Source organism: Pezoporus flaviventris, unplaced genomic scaffold (assembly GCF_033815535.1).
Source record: "Pezoporus flaviventris isolate CSIRO_AGI_PZ_B2104156 unplaced genomic scaffold, CSIRO_AGI_Pfla_v1 ptg000031l, whole genome shotgun sequence".
NCBI classification, from domain to species: Eukaryota; Metazoa; Chordata; class Aves; order Psittaciformes; family Psittacidae; genus Pezoporus; species Pezoporus flaviventris.
This window is the reverse complement of record NW_026892579.1, coordinates 53,695,026-53,718,301: the sequence shown is the minus strand read 5'-3', so window position 1 is coordinate 53,718,301 and position 23,276 is coordinate 53,695,026. Positions and strand designations below refer to the sequence as shown.

General features: G+C 37.0%; 1 protein-coding gene across 4 annotated transcripts in view; it reads left to right on the top strand.

Moving 5' to 3' along the window:
• Positions 1-23,276, top strand: part of MSRA (methionine sulfoxide reductase A) — a 277,959-nt gene that overhangs the window by 156,147 nt on the left and 98,536 nt on the right. For all 4 annotated transcript variants that reach the window (XM_061461158.1, XM_061461157.1, XM_061461160.1 and 1 more), the window contains one exon: positions 11,796-11,900. In XM_061461158.1, the coding sequence (XP_061317142.1) occupies positions 11,796-11,900 (105 nt within the window). The remainder of the gene's footprint in view (positions 1-11,795; positions 11,901-23,276) is intronic.

Sequence of the window (23,276 nt, the reverse complement as noted above, 5' to 3'; positions counted from 1 at the left end):
TTTTTATTATTTTAGCTTACAGTTTATGGCTTTTAAGATATGTACAGTTTTCTTCTAAGTGCTCTGTTGGTGTCCCTTGTATTCAGAGATCTCCTAAGACTAGTAACCTCTTCCTGAAATCACTCTGGAGAGAAAAAGAAAACTACAGTTTTTGTTATTCTATTGGAAAACAATAGGTATTAAAATACCTCATTCTCATTTCTTCTTTTTTATGTTCCAGATTATTTAATATTTTCCAACTCCTTACATTGAGCTTGCTATAAATAGTTGCCCCTGGTATTATATTTACCTCCATTTATCCCTTTCAAAGTTGTTCTCAATGCATGGCATATTCTTTGCATTTCTATTATTCTTTGTCTTCCATTTATTTAAGGAAATGTTGCATAACTGTACTACAGAGGCCTTGCAGTTAAAAGCTATAAACTTTTCAACAAAAAAAATCAATATTTTCTGCTGAATTCTCATTAAAAATATTCCTTTAGTAGATGGAAGCTGGATTTAAGTAGTGAATCCAAGTATTTTCTTTATAAATATATATTCTTTTCCATCTATGTTTTTTTCTGTACCAGAGCAGAGCTCCAGTCTTGCTTTGGTTTGGGATATTATAGCTATTTTTGTGAATGAATCTCTCCTTAAGACTCTTTTCTGGAGACTTGGGTCTCTATAGCTCCTTACTCCTGAGTCTGCTTGTGGTTGTCCTGTAGTATCACTCCCTTGATCTCCATAAATATTCAGGCAAACTGGAACACAATCTAGAAATAAATGGTTTCGCCTTCGTAATCATTTGTGACTGCATGATTTAGTGAGTTTTTAGGTTCTTGTACCCACTTATTCAGTCTGTGCTACTATGATGGACTCTAGAAGATTGCTCGAGTCCTTCTTTGCTCTGTGCAGTCAGCTGCCTCTATTCCTGGCAGATGGAGCAGTCAGAAGGTTTCTGCCTTTCAAACCCTTGTCATTTGTTTATCTCTCAGAGCTTTGGGGGGATTATATTAACATTTGGTTTATTCACTGCTTTTTAAAGGCAAATTTCAGTGTTTCAATCATCTTTCCTCATTTGGCAGTCATCTTCTTGCCCTATGGTACTTCACTTTGGAAGTGGTTTGTATTATGAGTCTGTTTTCTTTGGCAAGGGAAGGACATGACACAGGTCCTAAAGCCATTGTCTGACTTCACGTCCACTAAGGCAGTAACTAAGGTAGCATTTTTGTAATGTATAATCATAAATTGCTACCTTTTGAAATTCTTACCTGAAGTCAAAATTGCATCACCGTATATATTCCACATTATTATCTAAGCATGATAATATTGTTTCCCTTAGCCCCACACTAAATATTTATATTAGATAAGGTTTTGCATTTGGGTTTTAAAAGAACAGAAATGCTGTCTGCCCAGGGCTTGTTGTATTTAGAGAAATTATGCTGCATCTATAGAAAATTAATTATGAAGAAGACAATGTGATAGTGGGTTGTGCTTTGCAAAATGGGAATAATGGAATCCAAATTTAGAAAGTACTTTGAAATCTTTGGTACAAAGGCATGGTGCAACTGTGACAGAGTATTAATCTTTTATCCTTAAAGTTTTTCATGCCTATGGATAACAGGATGTACATAATATATCACTGCGTTTATCTATTGTGATAAAAAATGTCAACATAATTTCATTAATCAATTTTTTTAAAGGAGCTTTGCAATGAAACAGTCTTCTGAGCTACTAAATTCATTACTGTATGACACAGAAATTGATGATAACAGACGCAAGCTAAAGCTGTGTGGTACAGTGACTCCTGTGCTTTAGTTAGTGGCAGAAGCCTGAGTTGCAGTTTGGTACAGGTCTTACCCCTAAGCAAAAGGCAATTAGTTTGTTGAATGCCCTAAGGTCTTATTCTGTGCTCAATTCTCTTGTCATCCTCCTTCATTATGTTTTTCAAGAATGACCTATACCTGGTACTTATCAAGAAATCAATGTGTTTGTCATTTATAGAAAAGCATATATATGAATAAAAGAAGTGGTATTTCAGTTTGCCACAGCTGTGTTACAGTAGCCTTGTTACATTCCTTAATAGGCATTTTCTTATCTGACCTTATGTGCACAAGTATGTCAGATAAGGAATTAATATGAGGGGAAATTAATGAGTAGGACTGAAGAATACAAGGACTTAAGTTCTGAATAACATTTTTTTTTCTTCTGAGGAAACTAAATTCACTCAATCCAAAGTATCCAATAGAAACCTAAGCTGAAAATTTGGGATTGAATTCTCACAGAATCTAAATCTTCACTTTCACATGAATGATTTTAATCAGATGAGTACCTTTGCATTTGTGATGTGTTACACCCTTGATAGCAAGTTCATCATGTACTTTGGACACAGTACACAGTTTGCTTTCTTTGAGGAGATGGAAAGAAACTTATTTGGAATGAAAAACGATGGACTCTGTGTCTTGTTGTACTATTCCAAAGCTTGGATCCTAGTCTAGGGAAGAAAATTGAATGTTTTGTCTTGCTTTATGCTGTTAAGTGTTTGTCCCATCCAGGCAAGTGACAAATTCAGTGACATTTTGTCAAAACTGTCTGTCTTCGGTGAAACATCTTCTTTGTACATTGTGTGTTCATATGACTGGTTTTTGACCTTCTGCCATTTCTTATCACTCCCCAAACTGCCTTTCATGAGATACATTGTGATTTTTTGCATATTTGAGTTTATGAAACACATTTTTGTTTCCAAGACCATGACTTAAAGTTTTTTGTATGAAAAACTTTAGCATGCCATTCTTAAAGCAAACATACAGTATAAACCAGTTATGTCCTAATTCTTGGCTCCACAGCAATGTAAATTGCTTTAAATAATACAAGATTGCTGTTAGTTTTGAGGCTACGGTTCTGTGGTTCCCATTACTTCCTCCATATTTAATCCTTCATTATATTAATTTCGTAATTAATATGTCCTAACCTAAAGCTAGCATTTCTTACTTGCATGACCACTTGTTTTGTTTTATATTCCTCTAATCTAACATTCAGATTCAGACAAGTCAGATGTTATAAGCCTGGCATGGAATTTCCTTGGTGTCACGTACAACTAGTTTGCCTGTAAACACAATTTATTGGCATGTAAAGGTTCTGTCCATCTGATATGTAACTGTAGGGTTAAATTTGGGTTTTTAAATGAGAACTTTTTAAATGTGGCAATATGATGTCTTTTTTGTTCCCAACAATGTAGCTAAAAGATTTTAATTCACCTATATAAAGATCATATAGAAATTGTAGTTAGGTTAGAGTCTACCTCATCAACCATGATGAAAAGAAGGCAATACAAAAAGTCCCAACTCTTTGTACAGATAACAGTGTTTGGGATAGAAAGACTTTGTTAAAGCTAAGTGAACAAAGGAAAAAGAGGGGCAATTCACTCATATATTCACAGCATTTAAGACTGGTAAGGGCTCACAGCATTATTTAATTTGACATCTTTTATATCATAGGTCATTACTTTTCATCCAGTTACTATTTTATTAAGCCCTGCAACTTTTTCCTTTAAGTTTAAATGCTATGTGCCTGAAGTGTCTCTCCCAGAAGGAAATCAAATCAGACTTGAAAACATCAGGAGATGAAGAATTGACTGCTTCCCTTGGTTTATAGGACGCAGGTTTATAGGAGCACCAGTGATTCAGTAGTGTAATTGAGCAGTAACCATCTTCTGTACTTAAAAGATATGCCTACTTTTCCATTTGAATTTACTGGTTTCCATTCCTACCACTAGCTCTTGATATGCCTTTTCATTACTTGTTCAAAGACCCCTTTTGCACTTAGTCATTCTCTTCCTGAGAAGATGCTTATATCCTTTAATTAAAAACCTCTAGGTTTTCTTTTTGAAAGGCTAAATATATCATGCTCTTTGCGGCTGCCACTGAAACTATTTTTGAGGATCTACTTAGTCAGGATTGATCTCACCAGTGTTGCTTCTACCAACCTCTTTTTTACTTCTTAGGCTTCCCAATTCATTCAGTATTCCAGTTTATTTCAATATTGCAATGAAATTTCATATTTACTTACTTGTGCACTGCCACTCTTGCACTTTCCTCAAAGCTTGTTGCCCATTTGCAGGTATTGTTTGTGTCACTTCTGCCCTTAATTGGTAATTTTACATATGACTGTTTTTAATACTTTCTTGATTGAATGGCCTAGCACAGCAAGTAATTGCTTTGTAAGACCACCCTATCAGCCTTCTCATTTGAGTTATCCTCAAATTTTATAAGTTGAAACTTCTTTCTTTAAAATTACTGATGAAAGACTTTTAAAGCAACAGGATTTGTACCAGTCCCTGCAGAGGACAGATAAAAATGCTGCCATTCAGTGCTTGTTCCCTTCAGACAATTTTTTTTAGAACTGTCATTTAGACAATTCTTAATCCATTTAACATCTGCACTATTGGTACTGTATAGTGTTAATTTTTTAATCCGGCTGTCATGAAGTAATAAGTCAAATGCATTAGTAAAGTCTAAGTCAGTTGCTATTACATCCTACATTTATTAAAACTAGACTTGTAATTTCATGAGAGGATGAAATTGAGTTTGGCTGACAAGACCTATGTTCCATAGAACCATCTTGATGGGCATTAATTATATGCCTATCTTCAACATTTTTCTTCAGCTGAATGCCATGGGAAATATTCTGCTGTATTGTTGGGGGGCTGTGTCAGACTAATCCTTTAGATGATGGGGTTCATCCAGTTCAGTGATCTCTTCTGTACCCTGGCTAGCAAAGCAGCACAACTCAAAGCAGAGATATCCCACAGAATCATAGAATAGTTAGGTTTGGAAAGGACCTTAAGATCATCAATTTCCAACCCCCTCTGCCATGAGCAGGGACACCTCACTCTTGACCATATTGCCCAAGGCTCTGCTCAACCTGGCCTTGAACACTGCTAGGGATGGAGCATTTACCGCCTCTATGGGCAACCTGTTCCAGTGCCTCACCACCCTCGCCGTAAAGAGCTTTGTCCTTACATCTAACCTGAACTTGCCCTGTGTAAGTTTAGATCCATTCCCCCTTGTCCTAGATAAACCTATCTCCCTAGTGTGCAGACATTTCTTCCGATGCAAACGGTAAAGAAGCTTTCCACTGACATGTGCAAGAAATCACAAAATTCGGTTTCGCTTTTTTTTTAAGCTGAGATTCCTTTTGAGTAAAATTAAATCAGAATATACTGTCTAGTAGCATGCTTAATGCACTCCCAACTGTGAACAGCATCCAGTCTACAGGACCAGACCAGAGCAAGTCTGAAGTGGTCCCTCTTGAAGTGCTTCCAGTGTGGACACTCAACCTACAGAAGGCATAACCTATAAGGACAGTGAACGAGATAGTAAAGTTTTGCCATTTCCTTTTGTCCTATAAGCTGTATAGTTTTATATGGGTTCTTCAATGTACATGTATTTTAAAAATAAGAACAGAAAAAGTGTCATTAGTAGAGGTTTTGCTTTCAGATATTCTGTTCAGTGTCTTAATTCTCAAAACCAATTTACTGCTAAAGAATACATAGGATTTTAACAAGCACACGTAAGAACTTTTTACAGCTATACTTTATAAATTTTAAATACTTGCAAATAAGAAATAAGTTAATTTAGTAGTTTCATTTTGAGGATTTTTTGGAAAAAAAAAGCAATATTCTTTGTTCAAACTGACAATCTTTATTTTAAATTCATTCAACTAGTTTTACTGAAAAAGACAACTGAATATCTGTGGAAAAAATACCAATAACAGCATTTTATATCCCATTTTTCACTGTTATCTTTATTCTCTTAATTTTGATTTGACAATCTAGAAAACCTAAGTGATTCTAACAGTCACCAGAAATGCACTTTAGAGCAATTTATTGTTCAGTCAGCAAAATTTCTTGTCTTTTAAAGTTTTCATTTACTGTGTAATTAATCTGCCCTCTTCTAAAATAAATAAATGAAATATAAGAAAATTCTTTCTTCAGATGTATGCACCACATCGTAGATGCTGTATATGCTATTTTCTGTAGGTGCTAGAAGAGACATGATTTCCTGTGGTCCAGGCAGAAGTTTCTGCCTTCCAGGCAGAAATTTCTAGAATTTATGGAAAATTTTACTCTAACTAACAACTACAGGACTGGCTGGACCATAGCGATAAATTGACTTCTCACTGTATAAGATTGACATATATAACTGTATAAAAGAGCATGAATCACACTGAGCAAGTAAAGCATTATATTTTGTAAAGCATAAATTCACAGTTGATAATAGACCAAACATTATCTCCTATTTCAGTGCTAACAAAGTCATTAAAGTTATTTGAAATAGAAAGAAGAAAGTTAAAAAATAGTAGCCACACGTTAGTGCCATTGTGTACATGATACATTTTACAGTCTCTTCCAAACAGTGGGAAAATCACCCTGGAAAACTGAAAAGTGGTCAGGAAACCATTAGCTGCCAAAGGTGACTGTGTAAAGATGGGTTGCTGACTGTCTCTTCCAGTAGAGCTAAAAGAGTCTCAGAAGAAGCAAGTAGGAGCCAAGTTCAAATAAAGGCAGTTGATTCTTCATGTGTGGTGTAGTAGATGTATCACATATTCTTTTGCAGCCTTTCCCTGGGCATCTGCTTATGGTCTTGGCCAGGGAGAGGCTGAATGTCTGAGTTAATACTTGCTTATGTTCCCAAAAAGGAAAACAAAAAACTGTGTCCAACAGCGTCATTTATTAGAAATATTAGAAATTCATTTGAAAAATTCAGGGAATAAAGATAAGGGATGACTTCCTAGCAGTCTTTGTACAGAATGATCTTTAAAGAAATAAGCTTAGTTAATAAACAAAATATCTGTTGACTTTGTTTTTCTTCTTTACTTGTTTTAAAAGTGAGAGGTATTGACCTCATGATGAAGTGTCCTTGACTTCTGGTGGATTTTCAGTCTGTTGGGTTCTTTCGAGTCAAGAGCTGTTACTTAAGTGAAAAATATGGGCCTGCTCCAGTGAAATTCTCTCATCTGTGATTAGGCAGGAAGTAAAATAAAATTATCATAATGGACCTATCTTAAAAATCTATTGCTCTGTGATTATTTCCACTTTTCATCCCCATTACTTTCACGGAAAAAGTAAAAGTTGAGGAGATCCCCGAAGTGTGAGCTCTCAGTGTGTTAGTGTTGAACTCCTTTATTTCACACATTGCTATTTTAGGAAGAAGCTGGAAATTTTATTAGGGATAACTACAACATAAAAGGCTTCCCAGGCTAGTTTGGAGAAATGGATGCTCAAAAGGCCTACTACTTTTTCGTGTTATGCTTTGCATGTTCACTAGTGCCTACGCTTCAGCTAGCACAGATTGTTGTTGCTCCAAAATCAATAAGCTCTGAAATGAGCATCAGCTGAAGATCTACCACCTATTTGTTTACATTATCTTTAGACTTTTACTGAATTTAGGACCTTTATTTCAGTGGGTAAAGAGAAGCAAGTCCTTTTTTATTGAAGAAGTGGGGCAGGAGGGAATAGTTTTGGCAATTCAAGGTTGCTGCTTGAACTTTATAACTCAATTCACCCAGGGCTGGACCAGCTGGAGATGAAGACCACATGGCATGTAGCAGCACTGTAGCTGCTGGGTGTTCATTCACAGGTGAGGTACTCTCACGCCAGCCCTTTGAAGTTGTTCCACTTTGCCGGAAATAATTGAATGCTTACTGAATAAAGCAAGTTAAGAATGAATTCGCTTCGATAATCCCTTGGTTTGGGCGCTCACCTGGGAGATGATTAAGAAGGTGAAAATCTAAACGATATTAGGAAGAAAAAAACTGAAAAAGAACACTGGGGTGTCACTCAGATGTCTTTTTCTGTTACTTTTTACAGGAACATTTTTGCCAGAGTTTGAATCCCCACTGAAAGAGCTCACTGTAGCTAATCCTCTGAGACTGTTCTAAGTGGGAAATGGATACAGGATAAACAGACAATCTGCTGTTGGCACACAGCCCTCTCTGCCATGGTGTAATAAAGTCTTATCATCTGCAGCAAGGTTCTTCAATGGCTAAGCTCTTTCTAAAGCTGAAGGAGAACTGAGCACCATAACTGGAAATCCGATAATGGCACCTATAAATAAAGGATTTCTATTTGCACAGCTAACAGCAAATGAAATTATTTTTAGTGATTAAATAAATTATTAAAAAACCTGGTTCAAACATTAAGTTTTTTTTGGGAGAAGACTTCAAGAAATGTTCATACTTGTTAAAACTTTTGGAACTTTTGGGAGCATGCTTTCACTGTGGAATGTTAAAAATCAGCTCATTAAAAGCAATAGGAGAACTGAGGACACCATGACTGACTTAATATAAATGGACCTTTCATGAGAAATTTTGAAGGAGGCACTAAGGTGAAGAGCTCATTGTCACTGAAAGAATAGCATCTATCACTGATCATTTAAAATCGTTTCAGCTGTTGAGTGTTAGCCTGTTAAATTTCTTCCTAAAAGACATGCAGCTTTTTAGAACAAGGGGGTTTGTTGTTTATCTTTGATTACTGCCTCTCCATTTTAAGAAATCCTACAAAAAAGATTTGATTAGAAATATTTCAATGATTTTTATTTGTTTTTTTACAATGCAGAGGAATGGTTAACTTTCAGCACTTTTCTGTCAGCACTGTAGTGTAACAAATATATGAAATCCAAACTGAAAGGTAGCTATTCTGTTTTCATAGTCAAACTTAAGCCTAACAAAAAAAGTGTAATAAGAAAACCATAAAATCACAGAATAGACCTTAAAGCTCATCCAGTTCCAGCCCCCTGCCACAGGCAGGGACACCTTCCACCATACCAGGTTGCTCCAAGCCCCGTCCAACCTGGCCTTGAGCACTGCCAGGGATGGGGCACCCAAAGCTTCTCTGGGCAACCAGTGCCAGTGCCTCACCACCCTCACAAGGAAGAACTTATTCCTTACGTCTAATTTAAAAATCAACAGGGAGAACCCAATTTGAGTTCCCTTTTGCCACTTTAGCTGCAGCTGACTCATATTCAGCACTGATGAGCTATTCATTTCCACATGCTACTTAAGGTAACCTTCTAATATCTTTTGATTCCTCCTTGTGGGACATGTTGCATCTATAGAGAGTTTGTTCTTTTTCTTTTCCTGTTGCCATTTTTTCACTGTGCTGCTTCTAGGAAGTGTGGTTACTCTGTTCCTCATAGAGCCTTTTATCTGTCTGTTTGCTCATGTGTACCCAGCTAATTGGAATAGTTTCCCTGAAATTGTTAGCGAGTAGGTGTGCTCACCACAAATGACTAAGATCGTTCTTAGTAGAAATGGCCACACCATATTCTGAAAGACAATCCACTAGATTATGGAAAGGCTTTGGGAAAATGAGTGGTGAATCTGATGGGACCAGTAGCATTACCTGCTTTCACTGAGGATGAATATTGATTTTAAATATGCTCTAGGTTCTAACAGTCTGTTAGCCACATATCTGAGGATTTTTTCTCAAGGTCAGGCTATAGTTCTTAAAGTAGCACCATTATTTCCTTATTCAGTGGAAAAGAAGAAAGCTGATTCTTTGAACTTATGAATTAGAGCAGACAGTGTTGACAATATGTAATTGCTGCTTCAATTGAGAGGAAAGGTAATGCCTCTGTTGTTTTGAAGTTCTTTAAGAAACTCCCTTGTGATCTAAAGCTAGTCATCTTAGACAAGCAATTTGCTCCTGAGTGATAAGAACCTTTCATAAGCATTGCATTGGCTTACAAAAAACACCCCAGCCCAACAACAGAGAACAGAAAAGGGAATTAAAGTCAGAAGCCACTCCTTAATCTCTTTTCAGTTACACAGTGTAGGCTTGCAGGAGTGGGACAAACTTCTGTCCAGTTGCTCTCCTTTAGCTCAAGCAACAGCAGCAGTCCCTACTTGAACTTAAGCTAAGGCTAGAAAACGTTATTTTCACTGATAGTCAATATTAAGCTTTGAAATCTGGAATAGATTCCATCCCTGACCTCAGTTGGCTGTCAGTGCATGCCCTAATATAGAAAGATCATTTCATTGTTTCATTAAGCCAATTATCTCTGACTTGTACTCACATTCTGCTAAATGTATGATCCCTTTCTGCCAACCTACCATCCAAATTTGACTGCAGATAATGAGTTGCTTCCATGGACTTCAGTAGGCGTGGTGCATGTAAAAGAGGAATTGGGCCATCATTTGCCTGTGCAGTTCCCTGGTGGACAGGATGACATGGCTTTAGTTACAGGTTACAGGAAACCCGTGTATTTTCTGTCTTTTAATCTCAGCGTATCTTTGCTGTATTGTGAAGAACACTAGATATGAACCAATTTGATTTTGTCAAAATTTTATTACAGGTATCCAAGATGTGTCCCTTTTTACTCCTCTGCATTAGAAAGTTTAATCCCAGTCTTTCAAATCCCTTTTAATAACTAGCCCACCCCTCTGTGCTTCATTTAGGTTTTCTTCATTTCAGGTGCCCCATTAGCTAACGCTGTCATAGTTTTCCCTGTTAAGTTTCTATAATATACCTTAGCATTTTTTTTATTTCTTTGTACTTTTTTTTTTAATTAAAATTTGTCTCAGTACTGAATTGCTTTTTCTACTGAACACTTCTCAGTTGCTCATAGATTTTTCTTGCTTGGTGACAGCTAATTCAGAACCCATCAGTGGGCTGGATTCATCTGGTTCTTGCACTGCATGAAATTAAACAGTTCTATTGAAGTCAGTTGGGTAAATCTGAAGTTTATGCTGGCATAAATGAGATAAAATACTGGCCTGGTGTGATCAAGAAGCTTATTGCATCCCTACCAAAAGCCAGGTCTGCCTGTCCAGTTTACTTTTTTAGTTACTTAGTTTGATGTAACTGAAGAATGGGGTAAGTTTCATGCATATATTATGACAACAAATATGCCTACATTTATAAATTGCAAAAGACACATAACTATGTATAAAACTTTAAATATAAAATCCTTGTGTAGCACGCAGTGTGATGGACTTTCACCGAGATGTCTGAGCACTCTATCTATTAGTTACAACTGAAGTGAATTATTTGGCCAGATCCTTCGTATTTTATGAAGCTGGATCTTTCAACAATATTGTGAGTGACTAGGCACATAAGGAATGACAAAGCCATACCCATGATGTAACTAGAAAACTGGAATAATATGTTTTAACGTGCTGCAACACCTGTCAATATTCCACAAACTTCATCTGCTGCCATAAAGTTCAGTCAGGCTCTCTTTGACTCTTTTTGAACCCCACTGGCATCAGTGGTTTTGATGATGTGAAATAGTTTGAAACTGTTTGTGTGATCTTGTGTAAACACACCCTTGAAATTTGCTTTTATAATAAATTATTTTATCCATATCTTACCTGATGGAAATGAATCCTGGTTTTATACTGTCAGCTTATACAGCTTAGCCATACAAGTTTTCATATTTCAATGTTGTAATTAGAATATTTTAAATTATTTTGCTAGTTGTCAGTTACAAATATTTAAGAACTACTTTTGGTTTTGTTTTTTTTTTCTTCTTTCTGTAAGCTGACAAACTACTGTAATGACATCGCTCTAATATCTTATTTCCTCTCTGAATGGTTTATGTCATGCTGGCCTTGTCCAAACTAGCAAAGATCTTAAAGCCGGCAAGTATATAAAATATTGTATAAAAAGGCTTAAGTGTAAATGATGGTAAATCAAAACACCTTTAGAAAAAAAGAAAAACAAAGGATTGTGCTTTGAATCTCAGATATAAAAAAAACTGATACGCACTAGCTAATTCTCACTAGTAACATCTGATTTTACTTTGTCTTTAAAGGTAAAACCGGCCACACAGAGATTGTACGAGTAGTGTATCAGCCAGAAAACATCAGCTTTGAGGAATTGCTCAAGGTCTTCTGGGAGAATCATGACCCGACACAAGGTAGAGTGATGAGTGAGCCAGTATTTAATTATCTTACTAATTACAGCTGGGATAATTAGTGTTTGAGCTGCATGGAAGAGATGAACCTTGAAATCACACTGGAGCTCAGGAATATGATTGCAGACATTTATTGACAGAGAAAGAGAGGGAGAGAGAGAATGAGAGTACAGAAATGCACAATACCCCTCCTCCTTTACAGCTGTCTGTGCTGGGAAAATTCCCACAGAGAGGCACAGTAGACAATAGATTTTTTTTTCAACTTTGATTATGACAATTTCTTCTGTAATGCTCTCTTTTGTCTCTTTTAAATTAAAGCATATTTCTTTGCAGCTTCAGAGCTGGCCTTTTTATTTGTGCAGAGGACCTTTAATCCTTCATAAAAAAAAATTGTTTTTTATATTTTTCAATGGCAGTGAATATCATTTATGATTAGAAAAAGGGAACAAAATGAGGTAAGAGATGGTGTGTAGAGGCACCACCAGAGCATTCTAGTTATTTGCCTTATTCAAACCTTTTATTTAATTTATCTTTCTTGGAAGAGGCTTCATGATGACATTACACACATCTGTGCAAACAGAAATGGGAAACTGTGTTGAGAAAACATTTTACATGTTTGTATAGTTTCAGTAAACATCATTCTTTCTACCATTTCCCAGAAACACTACACACAGTAACTCATTTCAATATTTTAACAGCTATCATAATTATGACACTTGTTACTACATCTGGAAACAAACAAAAAAAAACAACGCAAATAATACCTTCAAAATGTGATAACATCCTTGGAAACAGTAACTCTGAGAAAGGGGTTATTGTGGATAAGTGTCTTCCAGTGAGCCCAGAGCACAACGCAAAGGCAAAACTGGCTGTTGTGACTCCTGCCTGTATGAAAAGGGAAGCCTTACTCAGGTGTTTGAAGCCATTTTCTGTATGCAGAGTCAGTAAAATCAGAACATTTTGTGCAGTTTCTGTGTTGACATACCAGTAGTTACACTGAAATATCGCTGGGGATTCAAGGAAGGGACACAAAAAGGACATAGAGCCTAGAAAACTGGCCTGATGCTCTGAATAAACACGTTCAACTAGTTGAAGAGAAAAAAAAATTGATCAAGTAATCTTTTACAGGTGCATATGAGAGGAGCAGATACCTTGTAGTGAGGTTGACAACCCAATGACTAATAAAGCCATAAAAAAATCCCATTGCTGAAAGGTGAAGTTTGAGAAGTTCCACCTTAGATTAAAATAGTTTTACAGCTTTTAGTGTAATTAAACGTTGGTGTCTTTTTCCAGCACTATCCTTTTGAATCATGAGAAGATATTATGTATCCATTGTTGTATGGTGGCCTGTATTGTTGATTTATGAATCTCCCTTTTCAACTTCTTCCTTTATGGTTGTGTTCAGAGTAAATTACACCATTCTTGAAATACTTGCAGCTCTGAATTAAGACAATGACCATCTTCAAATCATGCTTCAGGGCCTTTGTGGCTTACTTGTCAGGGTCAGGAAGGAGATTTTCTCCTTATCCTAGCAGGAGTTGTGTTTAGGTCTTTTTTTAATCAATTTTTTTTTTGATTGTCAGAGACTGTCCATCAGCAGAGGCTGGCTTCTTTGTAATGGGCTGGTTGTTTTGATATAGCAGAGAATCCTATTTTGGGATAATTGGTTCATGTGTCTTGTTCTCATGTTCAGCAGATCCTGAGTGCTAGAGCTGGGAACTAATAAGCAGGACTATAGGATTCTTTGCCTTCCAAAGCAGTATGAGGAATGGATTTCTGTTGAAATAATCTGGGCAACTACCACCTAATGAGTCATCTGCCGTGTCTGTAATTTTGGATTTGAGAGCGTATGGTTGGACTTTGCCTGTGGCACACATGAAATAGGGTCAGTCTCTAAAGGACTTCTAAAGTCTGACTGAAATTCATATGCTGGACCCAATGTGGATGAAGTGTAGCAGTTGTGATAACAGGTCAGATCAGATGAAGTTATCGTTCCTTCTGGCTTTAAAACAAAGTAAAATGATGACATTATGTCTTCATATTCCCCTTGCATTCTCATGTAACTGAGGTTCAAAATAGTTCCAGTCTGTGCTTTCAGAAGAAGGTTGGATGCTGGCAGATGTATGATTCACTCTTTGATTTCTGGCAACTGGGGAAACATCACCTAATTAGCCCGGGCACAGAGCCACACTAATGTGACGGTATTCCTTCTGGGATGTGAGCTGATATCTCTGTATGACACTGAGCTGTGTAGACACCCAAGTCATTCACAACTGTCTCAGGCATCTGTGTGGCACTGTAGTGCTTGGTGTGAACATACATAAGCCTTTATCTAAGCTTGAATTTCCAAATGGTTCTTCTGTAATAATTTGCAAAATGTGAGTACATCACTATCCACAGAGCAGATGGCACTCTTCTCTGAAGACTTTACATATCCAAAACTTGGACAGGTTGCTTTACCAATGTATTCTTATGGTTCTTTAATACTAATATCTGTTTGAGAACCTCGCAAAGCTTGTTTTTGCAAAGCTGTACCACCTTTCTTGATTGAGGAAAACCTAAACCACACTGTACCGATTTCAAGTTCTTTATTTTGTAAGATGGGAATGTTATGCTTATATACCCTTTCAGGTTTGAGCAGCAGAAGATATTTAAGGTGGAATTGTTTCCTTGCCTTGGTTTGTGTCTACTCCCTGCCTTTAACTTGCTACGGGTAATGTGGTATAGATACAAAAAGTGAGTGTTATTTCTCTCACTTATGATATTTCTCTCCTTTCCTGAGGTTCAGTGATGTGCACAAAGTAAATCTTATTTAGCCAGCCTTACAGTAATGCAAATCTGTCAAAGAGAAGTTTTTTTACTAAGCAGATAAACTTTTGGCACACTCTTTGGATAAATCCAGCATAGGCAGAAAATGTTGGACTTCCTGAGTATAGTGCTCACTCAAAAGTCTAAAAGCTTTGTCTGTGGCATGATCTTACCTTTTCTCTAGAAGCTGAGTTAATGTCATTTAAGCCTGACTACCCCCGACAGCAATTATGTACTTGTCTAATTGTTCTGATGTTGTTAAACATCAAATATGTACATTCTGTTGCAGTTAAAGACCTTTCAGATATCAATCTAGATGGTACAGAGTTGCTTAAGTGTACAAACTGGAAGTCCTATATACTAATATTCAAAAGTTCCTGCTTTCTGAACAGTTGGCCTCCTGCCTCTAAGATGAGACTGTCATCTCACTGGGATTCGAATTTTCTCTTGGTGACAGCCTGGTTCTTGTTTCATGAAGCTCTTGAGTCTGAGTATTATACAGAAGTCTGTTGAAAAGCAAGAACCTTTAATCAAGTCAAACAACCTAAGAGATTCTCCCAGATGAGCATCTCATAAGTGTAAGGCCCTGATAAAGTCCTCCTTGACTATTAATTTAGGCTTTATTTTATAATTCATTACATTTGGGATATGGAAAAAGCAACAAACAAACCCCCCAACTTCTGTCAAGTGACATATGGTTGTCATCCCTGTTCAGCCTATAATGCACAGATGAGCATTCTTTCTCTCGTGGGAATGATCTTGTCTATATGAGGACTGGTATGTATAGCTCTATAAGTGCTTCAAGTGTTTGCTTCTTTGACATTGATACAGAAAAGAGAATGAATGTGAAAATACCGAAAATGCTGAAAATACTGGAAAAGAATCATATGGCTGTTCACTTTGTACATAATCTTATTTTTCTAAAGTTTATAAACGTTTGGGGATTATGTATTACCTTGTTTTTTGCACTAAAGAGGCCATCCTCAGCCCCTTCCAGATTTTTAATTTGTATACCTTAAAACTGCACTCCAACAGTGGTTCTGCTGGCACCTCCATGCTGTCTGTCTAGAGGGATGTGGATTTTCAGACCTCCAGTTTGTTTGTATTGTGCCTCAACCATCAGTTCCATGATTGCTATAAGCTAATCTTTGACACTAAGGGAGAAGGGCACTCTCTCCCTGACCTGTCAGCAGGATACAACCTCTTTCTTTGTGTTGACATTGTCAGTCACAAAGTTCTCTGATCAAGCTGAAAATTAACCCGGCATGAATTGAAGTGAAACGTAATTTTCAGCCAGGACTTCAACTGCCAGGAGCATGACTGCTGGTGGGACTACCCTTCTGGCATTAGCACTATCCTATGGTGTGTGAGCCAACTGCAAAACCCAACTGTGCTTATGGTCAGGGAGGAAGATGGCATATTTTATCTGATCAGAAAGTCTGGCCACCCTTTGTGGGGTGTCAGAAACTATTTCTCCAACTCTTTGGAAAAATCTATCTGATATCAGAGGAGTTTGTCATTGTGCAAATGTGACAGCGTATTACTGTTCGTAATTCCCCTGACCCTGTGTGTGATTGATGTCCTACTTGTGTCAGAGATTTCAGTCCAGTCCAAAGGGTTCCTTGTTGCTTTCAATGACTTTACAGGAGGAAAGCAGAAGACAAACCAAAACCTATTTATTTCTCCTTAAAACATGTTTGGGGCAAATGAAAATTCTACTTGCCTCCTTTAGATCTTTTCTCTCTTGAACACAATCCAAAACTAGTTCTTGCTTTGGTAATTCTGCTCCCCATATTTGTCAAGAGTACCTAATCCTTCCCAGCCCGCAAGAAGTAACTTAGGTACAGCTACCATTCTCTGGAGTGGGCCCCTCATGTAAACAAATCCCATCCTTTTTCATTGCTGCTTCTGGCTTTCTGTTTGGATTTTTTACTTTGGAGGAACTGAGAGGAAGCCAGGCCTCCACAGTTCTGGCTGTCTTCTGACAGTGGAGTGAAGGGTGAAGGCACCTGTGGCCACTGCTCTCCAGGAACTTCTGGAAATTTTCTTCTAGCCTTATTGATTCTTGGAGTGCAAATTTACAAAGAACCTAAGTTGCTGGTAAGTAATCTCATTCCTCCCTTCTGTCATGAAGAAGTCCTTATCTTGCCTGTGTTTGTACAGGAAATGTAAGCAGAACTGATATTTTTCCAGCAGTTGAGGACCATCTGTACTACAACAAACTCATCACCTGCCAGATTCATTCAGAACATCTCTTAGTCCATATGTCTTGTATATCCATGGTAAAGAAGAGATGTATGAGCCATTTCTCCTCCCTGTGACCTTCCAAACAGTTTGACATTTAGCCTTAGTGCTGATACATGAATTCTCTAGATTAATATCTTTTTTTTCATTGTGCTGACCCATTTTAGTTACAGAGGGTATATTTATTTCTCAACAGTTTTGAAGGACTGTACTTTTTTTAGGCATTGCATATGGAATCTATCATCTGCAAATAATTAAAATTAGACACTAGAAATGACATTGTATTGCTAATGAGCAGATGTGTCTACTTATACCAGTGGAAGAACAGCTGTACACATAAAAAACAGTAAGGCGACTCTAAACCAGCATTATGTATTCTGTACAGGCTTGTAACTTCATTTAAAGTTTAAAGGGAAAAAAGTAATCTCTTCATGTAAGATTGAACCATTTTTTGATTTTTTTTCTTTACATTTCTGTAACTCTCTTCCCTTTATAATTTGAATGAAATTTGCATGTCTCAGATTAAAGCACAGAGCACCTTTGTCTTGTATTTCAAATGTTATTAAGAGTCCTGATGGTTTCAGCATTATTACAAGGTGTAACAAAACACAGTAGAAATACAAAATCTATTGTCCCCAGACATATTAAATATATTCAAAATAGAATTACCAACCCCTTAGGGAGCCATTCTTGGTCCAATACTCTTCAATATTTTCATTAATGACTTGGAGGATATAGTGGAGAGGATGCTAATTAAATCTGTGGTAAAGATATTGCTAGGAGGCTCTTGGAGGAAACGAATAAAACACAGCTCTGTGTTGATAAATTAAAAAAGCCATGGAAATCGATATGCTGAGACACAATAAAGATAAATGTATTCATGCAGGACTGAATACTCAACAATAGAACTATGATCGGAGTTGCTTGATAGGAGACAGTGTCTTCTGTTGCCTTCAGATTCTGATTCCTGTTATTTCCAATGAAATATCAATGGTGGGATATAGCTGACTGATGTCTACCCATCCCACCAACAACCAGTTTAGTGGTCCCTTGCCCATCATCACCTCATCAATACCTGCAGTCTACATTTCTTGCAAAGTGGCAAAGATGGTCTTTGCCAATGATGCTTAACCAGTATTGTACTTTGAGAATGCAACTTCATTTCTTTCATGACGTTAAATGCTTAATGTTATGTTGTTCCTATTCTTTATCCTTTCTCTAGAAAGAAATATGCATTAAAAATAAATACATAATGTTAGTCTGCTTTGCATCCACAGGAATTTTAGCTGTCATGACCTAATTTATTAGGTCTCTATTATTAGAGATCTTCTATTAAACTCTTCTTAACCATATAAATTAGAATAGACTTTTTCTGACCTGTATTTCTAGTTTAGGAGATGTTGGTTTTCCATATCACAGTGAGAAGCAGAGATTTGACTCTGCATCTTTTTTAATGAAGGGGATTATTAGAGGGTGCAATGGTTGCTGAGATGGCTGAATAGTTTGCATTATGAACTGAGTGGTGCTGAATCAATTCTGGCTCAAGGGCAAAAGTCCTTCTGGGCTCTTGATTTCTTCTTATCTTTAAACTACTTTTAGCCTATTTATTTTATAATGATGTGTTAAACAGTTCCCCAGAACTACCTAAAATTAATTTTATCTTTCAGTATTGCTGCAGTCAGTAATAAAATGGTCCCTTGAAGATGAAAAAAGTCATGGCATCAATTGTTTCTGCCACTTTAGATGACACTGTGACTCTTGTACTGTGGGCAACATGAACCCACCACTCACCTGAAGGGAGGGTAGATTTAGACTAGATATAAGGAAGAAATTGTTTATGATGATGGTGGTGAGGCACTGGTACAGGTTGCCCAAAGAGGTGGTAGATACCCTGTCACTGTAAACATTAAAAGTCAGCTTGATGAGGCTTTAAGCAGCCTGATGAAGTTGTCCCTGGTCTTGGCAGGGAGGGTGGACTAGATAAGCTTTAAATTCCCCTCCAATCCAAACCATTCTGTGATTCTATGATTCCTTTTGTTCCTAATACCTATAAGAACAACTTTGGAATATGTTTTTATTCTATTACAACATTCCTCAGGATGATTTCTGGATTATTTCATAATTATAGCATAGATGCGTTTGTAACAGCAAAGGAAGAGAAGGGATGAAGGAGGGAGTCTTCATTTTAATTCAGGCTTGTTGATTTGTAACTTCTGAAGGAAAATTTGGACTTCTCAATGCTTAGGACTGTCTTCAGTAGCTTTCAAATATCCCTGAAGTCAATAGGTATGTAGTGTGAATAACCACATCTAGATTTTCATTATGTTTATAGAACTAGAAATCTTATATAGGACTAAGAGCAATCTTAGAAGGTCTTTTTCTGCAGGATTTTTTGATGGACTGTTCCTAGTTTTTATACAACGAAAGCAATAGACAAAGTCAAACCAAAGTAATTTGAACCATTCTTTTCTTCTTTAAATAACCCACTAGTGAATTTCCTTGTACTTTGGTCTAAAAATCTGAGGCACTGAAGCATGGCATCATTAATCATAGTTTATGGTGATTATTAGTAGGCTTTTAATCTTTGTTTTCATGTATAATTAGGTACAAGAGGTCAAAACTGAATCTCTTCTAAACAACAATATTTTCAGTGAATGACTGGTTTTCTCTGCCTGCAATTTTCTCTTGCATATTTATAAGAACATACTTGTCTGTGTTTTGAGAGAGCAGTGGCCTGTGAGCTTATCTGCTGATAAAAGCTAATGACAACACCATTATTTTTATTGTCACTAATTATTTTTATTACTATTGCAGTAACACCTGGTGGTTCATAGTAGGTTTAGATTCATAATGATAACACATGCCTAAATTTAGGCAAGACACTAGTGAGCAACAGATAAATGAAGAGAAATTAGAAGACACATAAAGAAAACAACAGCAAATCTGTGTGATTCCATAGCTGAGCTCTATGTAGTACCTGATCTGATTTCTGTATTCCTTAATTATATTTTCACACATGATCAGTAGTTGTCCAGCTTTTTGTAAGCATCGCAACACAGCTAGTCAATATAGAAAGGAGTCAATGGTGGCTCATTGACTGAGATAGCTGTAGCCATCATTGACAATGATGGGTAAAGACTGAGATAGTCACATAAATTTAGACTTTTCTGTAGTCATGGAGGGTCTCAGCTACCATGATTGTCAGTAAAAATGTAGTCAATACAGTTGACTCACCCCAGTTAACACCTGTGTTTGGTCAACTTTTGGTTTCCTAAACCTGGAAGCTTAGTTCCGTCCGCACTGATAAATACTGTTAAAAGATTTCATTCCCATCCCAAGAACTCTTCTTCTAAATCAAGTCTTCATTTGGACTTTCTAGTTTTCGAAAATATTTGAACTATCTTGAGAAGCAATGTGATGCATTTTATAACTCTTGAATAGTAATAATGCTAATAAAAAGCAAAGATAATTGATCAGAGATGGAGCCTATGCTGGTATACCACCACCGCTTCAGTGACAGTCCCTGCTACACTATACAGGAATGTCTCAAACAGTGAACACAAAAGCTGTAGTTTTTAACCTATATGAAATATGTGTGGTGTTTGTGTTTCTTTTTTACTGGAAGAAGACACCCAAACCAACAAACTAGCATGTGGACAAGCACAAGACAAAACCTGGAAGCAGAAAATGTTGTGGGCGTTTTGCTGGATTGAACTTAAAACCTACCACTGCAGAGTTACGCATTCTGAAAGTTGCCCCTTTATTTCATATTGAATACAAGGAGGCTGCCAAAATTGTAGAGAGCAAAGCTCAGGAAATGTTTTTGGCATATGTAGTGGGGCAGGAGAGATTTATTCCAGCTGAAAGAAGGTGGTGAAGAATCGCCAGAGTGCATTTCTCTTGTTAGCTTCTAGTTCTTGCATGACTTTTACAAGCAGATGCTAGGGTGGACCATACTAATTTAGTATGATGTGGTGATGGTGAATCACAGAAGGGTTTAAATTTGAAGGGACCTTCAAAGAACATCTAATTCCAACCGCCTGCCACAGGTAGGGACACCTTCCACTAGACCAAGTTGCTTGAAGCCCCATCCAGACTGGCCTTGAACACTTCCAAGGACAGAGCGTTTACAACTTCCTGGGCATCTTGTTCCAGCGCCTCACTAGGTAATGTAGTACTTTTTTTTTTATGATGACCAAATAGGGAAGACCAAAAGTATAGTTTCCTCCTTGACACTGAAACCCATGTATATTGGAAGGCTTGTAAACCTTTATTTCTATTGACAGTACAAAAGTTTTCTTTAATATGTACAAGCTCATTCATGTATTGTAACCTTCTGAAGATACATTTTTATTTTTCATTTATCCTTCCTTCTGCCTGGCACCTTGAAACTCATCAAGAACTCTCAATTCACAGCACTGTAACTAACTTCTCTTCTATTAACATTTTTCTCCTTTAATCATATGCTATAAAGAGTTTTACTTTCCCTTGGCAACTTTTAAGCTGTATAGATGTAATCATTACAGTGAGTGATGACATCAAGCCGGGATGACATGGTGCAATTGATTTTTACTAAATAATTATATGATGAGCTGGAAGAAGGAGTTTTATTAGTCTTAACTCAGCAAGGATTGATTGGGGAAAAGAAAATGACCAATCAGTGTATCAGGTTTCTGCAGGAATAAGAAAATAAGTGACAGCTGCAGAAAAGTCTATAAATCACAGAAAAAATTATGATAAAAATAAGAGCTTTGAGCTGCCCTTTAAAATTTCACTGGGTGACACAGAAGAGTCTAACAGACCTTAGTCATTTATCTCCATTATGCTTTAGATCCTCTGAGAATAGCAAGGTTGACAAATGATGCCATTACATTTTTTCATTATTTTAAAATGGGGAGAAGATATGGAATGTTGTATAAGTATTACTTTCAAGTCATTATAGGATTGAGTTTTCAAAAGAAATCCTTGATTTAGCCACTAAAATAAATATATTTTGCCTTAGCCTTCTGTAAGTAATACATTAAACAATCACTGTTTTGAAACAAATCTGGTTGGTTGCAATTTCTAAAGAAAAAAAAAAAACAACAGCATAGTACTGAAAAATCTTTGGTTTTATTAATGCTGTGGATATTACTATTTCTTATTGACCTCAAGATACTCTGGAGTTAGACAGGAAGGACAGTGACCCACCTAAGATGCATCTCAACAGAAACCCAAATTGTAGTGTAATAGCTTTAAAGGGGGAACTCTTTGCCCCTGCCAATAATACACTGTAATTTTGACAATGTATAGAAACTATGAAGGAAAAAGTATTGACCAGCTGAATAGAACCAGGATGATTTACTCTATTCTAGTCATTCAAATCAAGGGGAAACCAGTATTTACTACTTTGATGGCAACGAAATATGAATGAAATATGTGGGAGACCAAAATGAAGTAATTCCTACCCAGGTGCATTAGAAGATGTCAGAGGTTAGAGGGCTTTTTAGAGCCATTTGTTTGATTGTTATCTACATTTTGCCAAATAACAGTTAATCCAATGGCAGTATGCTTGGTTGCATGGCCATCTCAACCTGGCAATTGTTCCTTTTTTGCAGTATCTGGGAGAATATCACAGCTCCCTGTTCTCTCCATCTACCTTCCTGTGGCCACGAATTTTTGTTTTGTGTAAGTCAGAGCAAGCGCTCAGCTCTTGAGGGCATTTTTTGATTAATTGGTGTTCTGTTTGCTGGCACAGTGAGAAAATTTTATGTTCTCCAGAGTGGTCAGCTTTGGTCAGCCAAAGTGAAATTCATAAATATGATCCATGCCCAAAATCTAAAGACATTTAGAGCTCCAGATGCCCTCATTCTCACTGGTTCTCCAGAGACAAGAGCTTATGAGGACTGTCCAGTTCTCACACAGGCTTTGGGCTTATACTCTGGCACTGTGCAGCTGTATCCAAAACCACGTATTTTTGTCTTTTGCTAGAGGGTTGCAAATTCTGTGCTTTTCTGTCACTTCTAGAATCAGCTTCTCTATCTAAATATCTCTTTGACAAAAGATTTTATGGCCATTCTCAGCATAGCAGCCACTTTTCTTTGTCTCAGGCATCAACAGCAAGTGCCAGCCTTTTGACTCCAGGGTATATTTGTTCCTGCAACTGTTGGATGTGCTTCTGATCACCTGGTCAGGGAGGTGGATATCTGCCTTTTTGCCAGTGACTGTCTTGTACCACTGACATTTGGAAAGTATACCCAGATGATATGGGGTGACCTTGAAAAACCTGAGCTGGCCAAGAGGATTCTAGTGTTGGAATCCTGGAGGACCTGATGTGAAGCTCAAGGA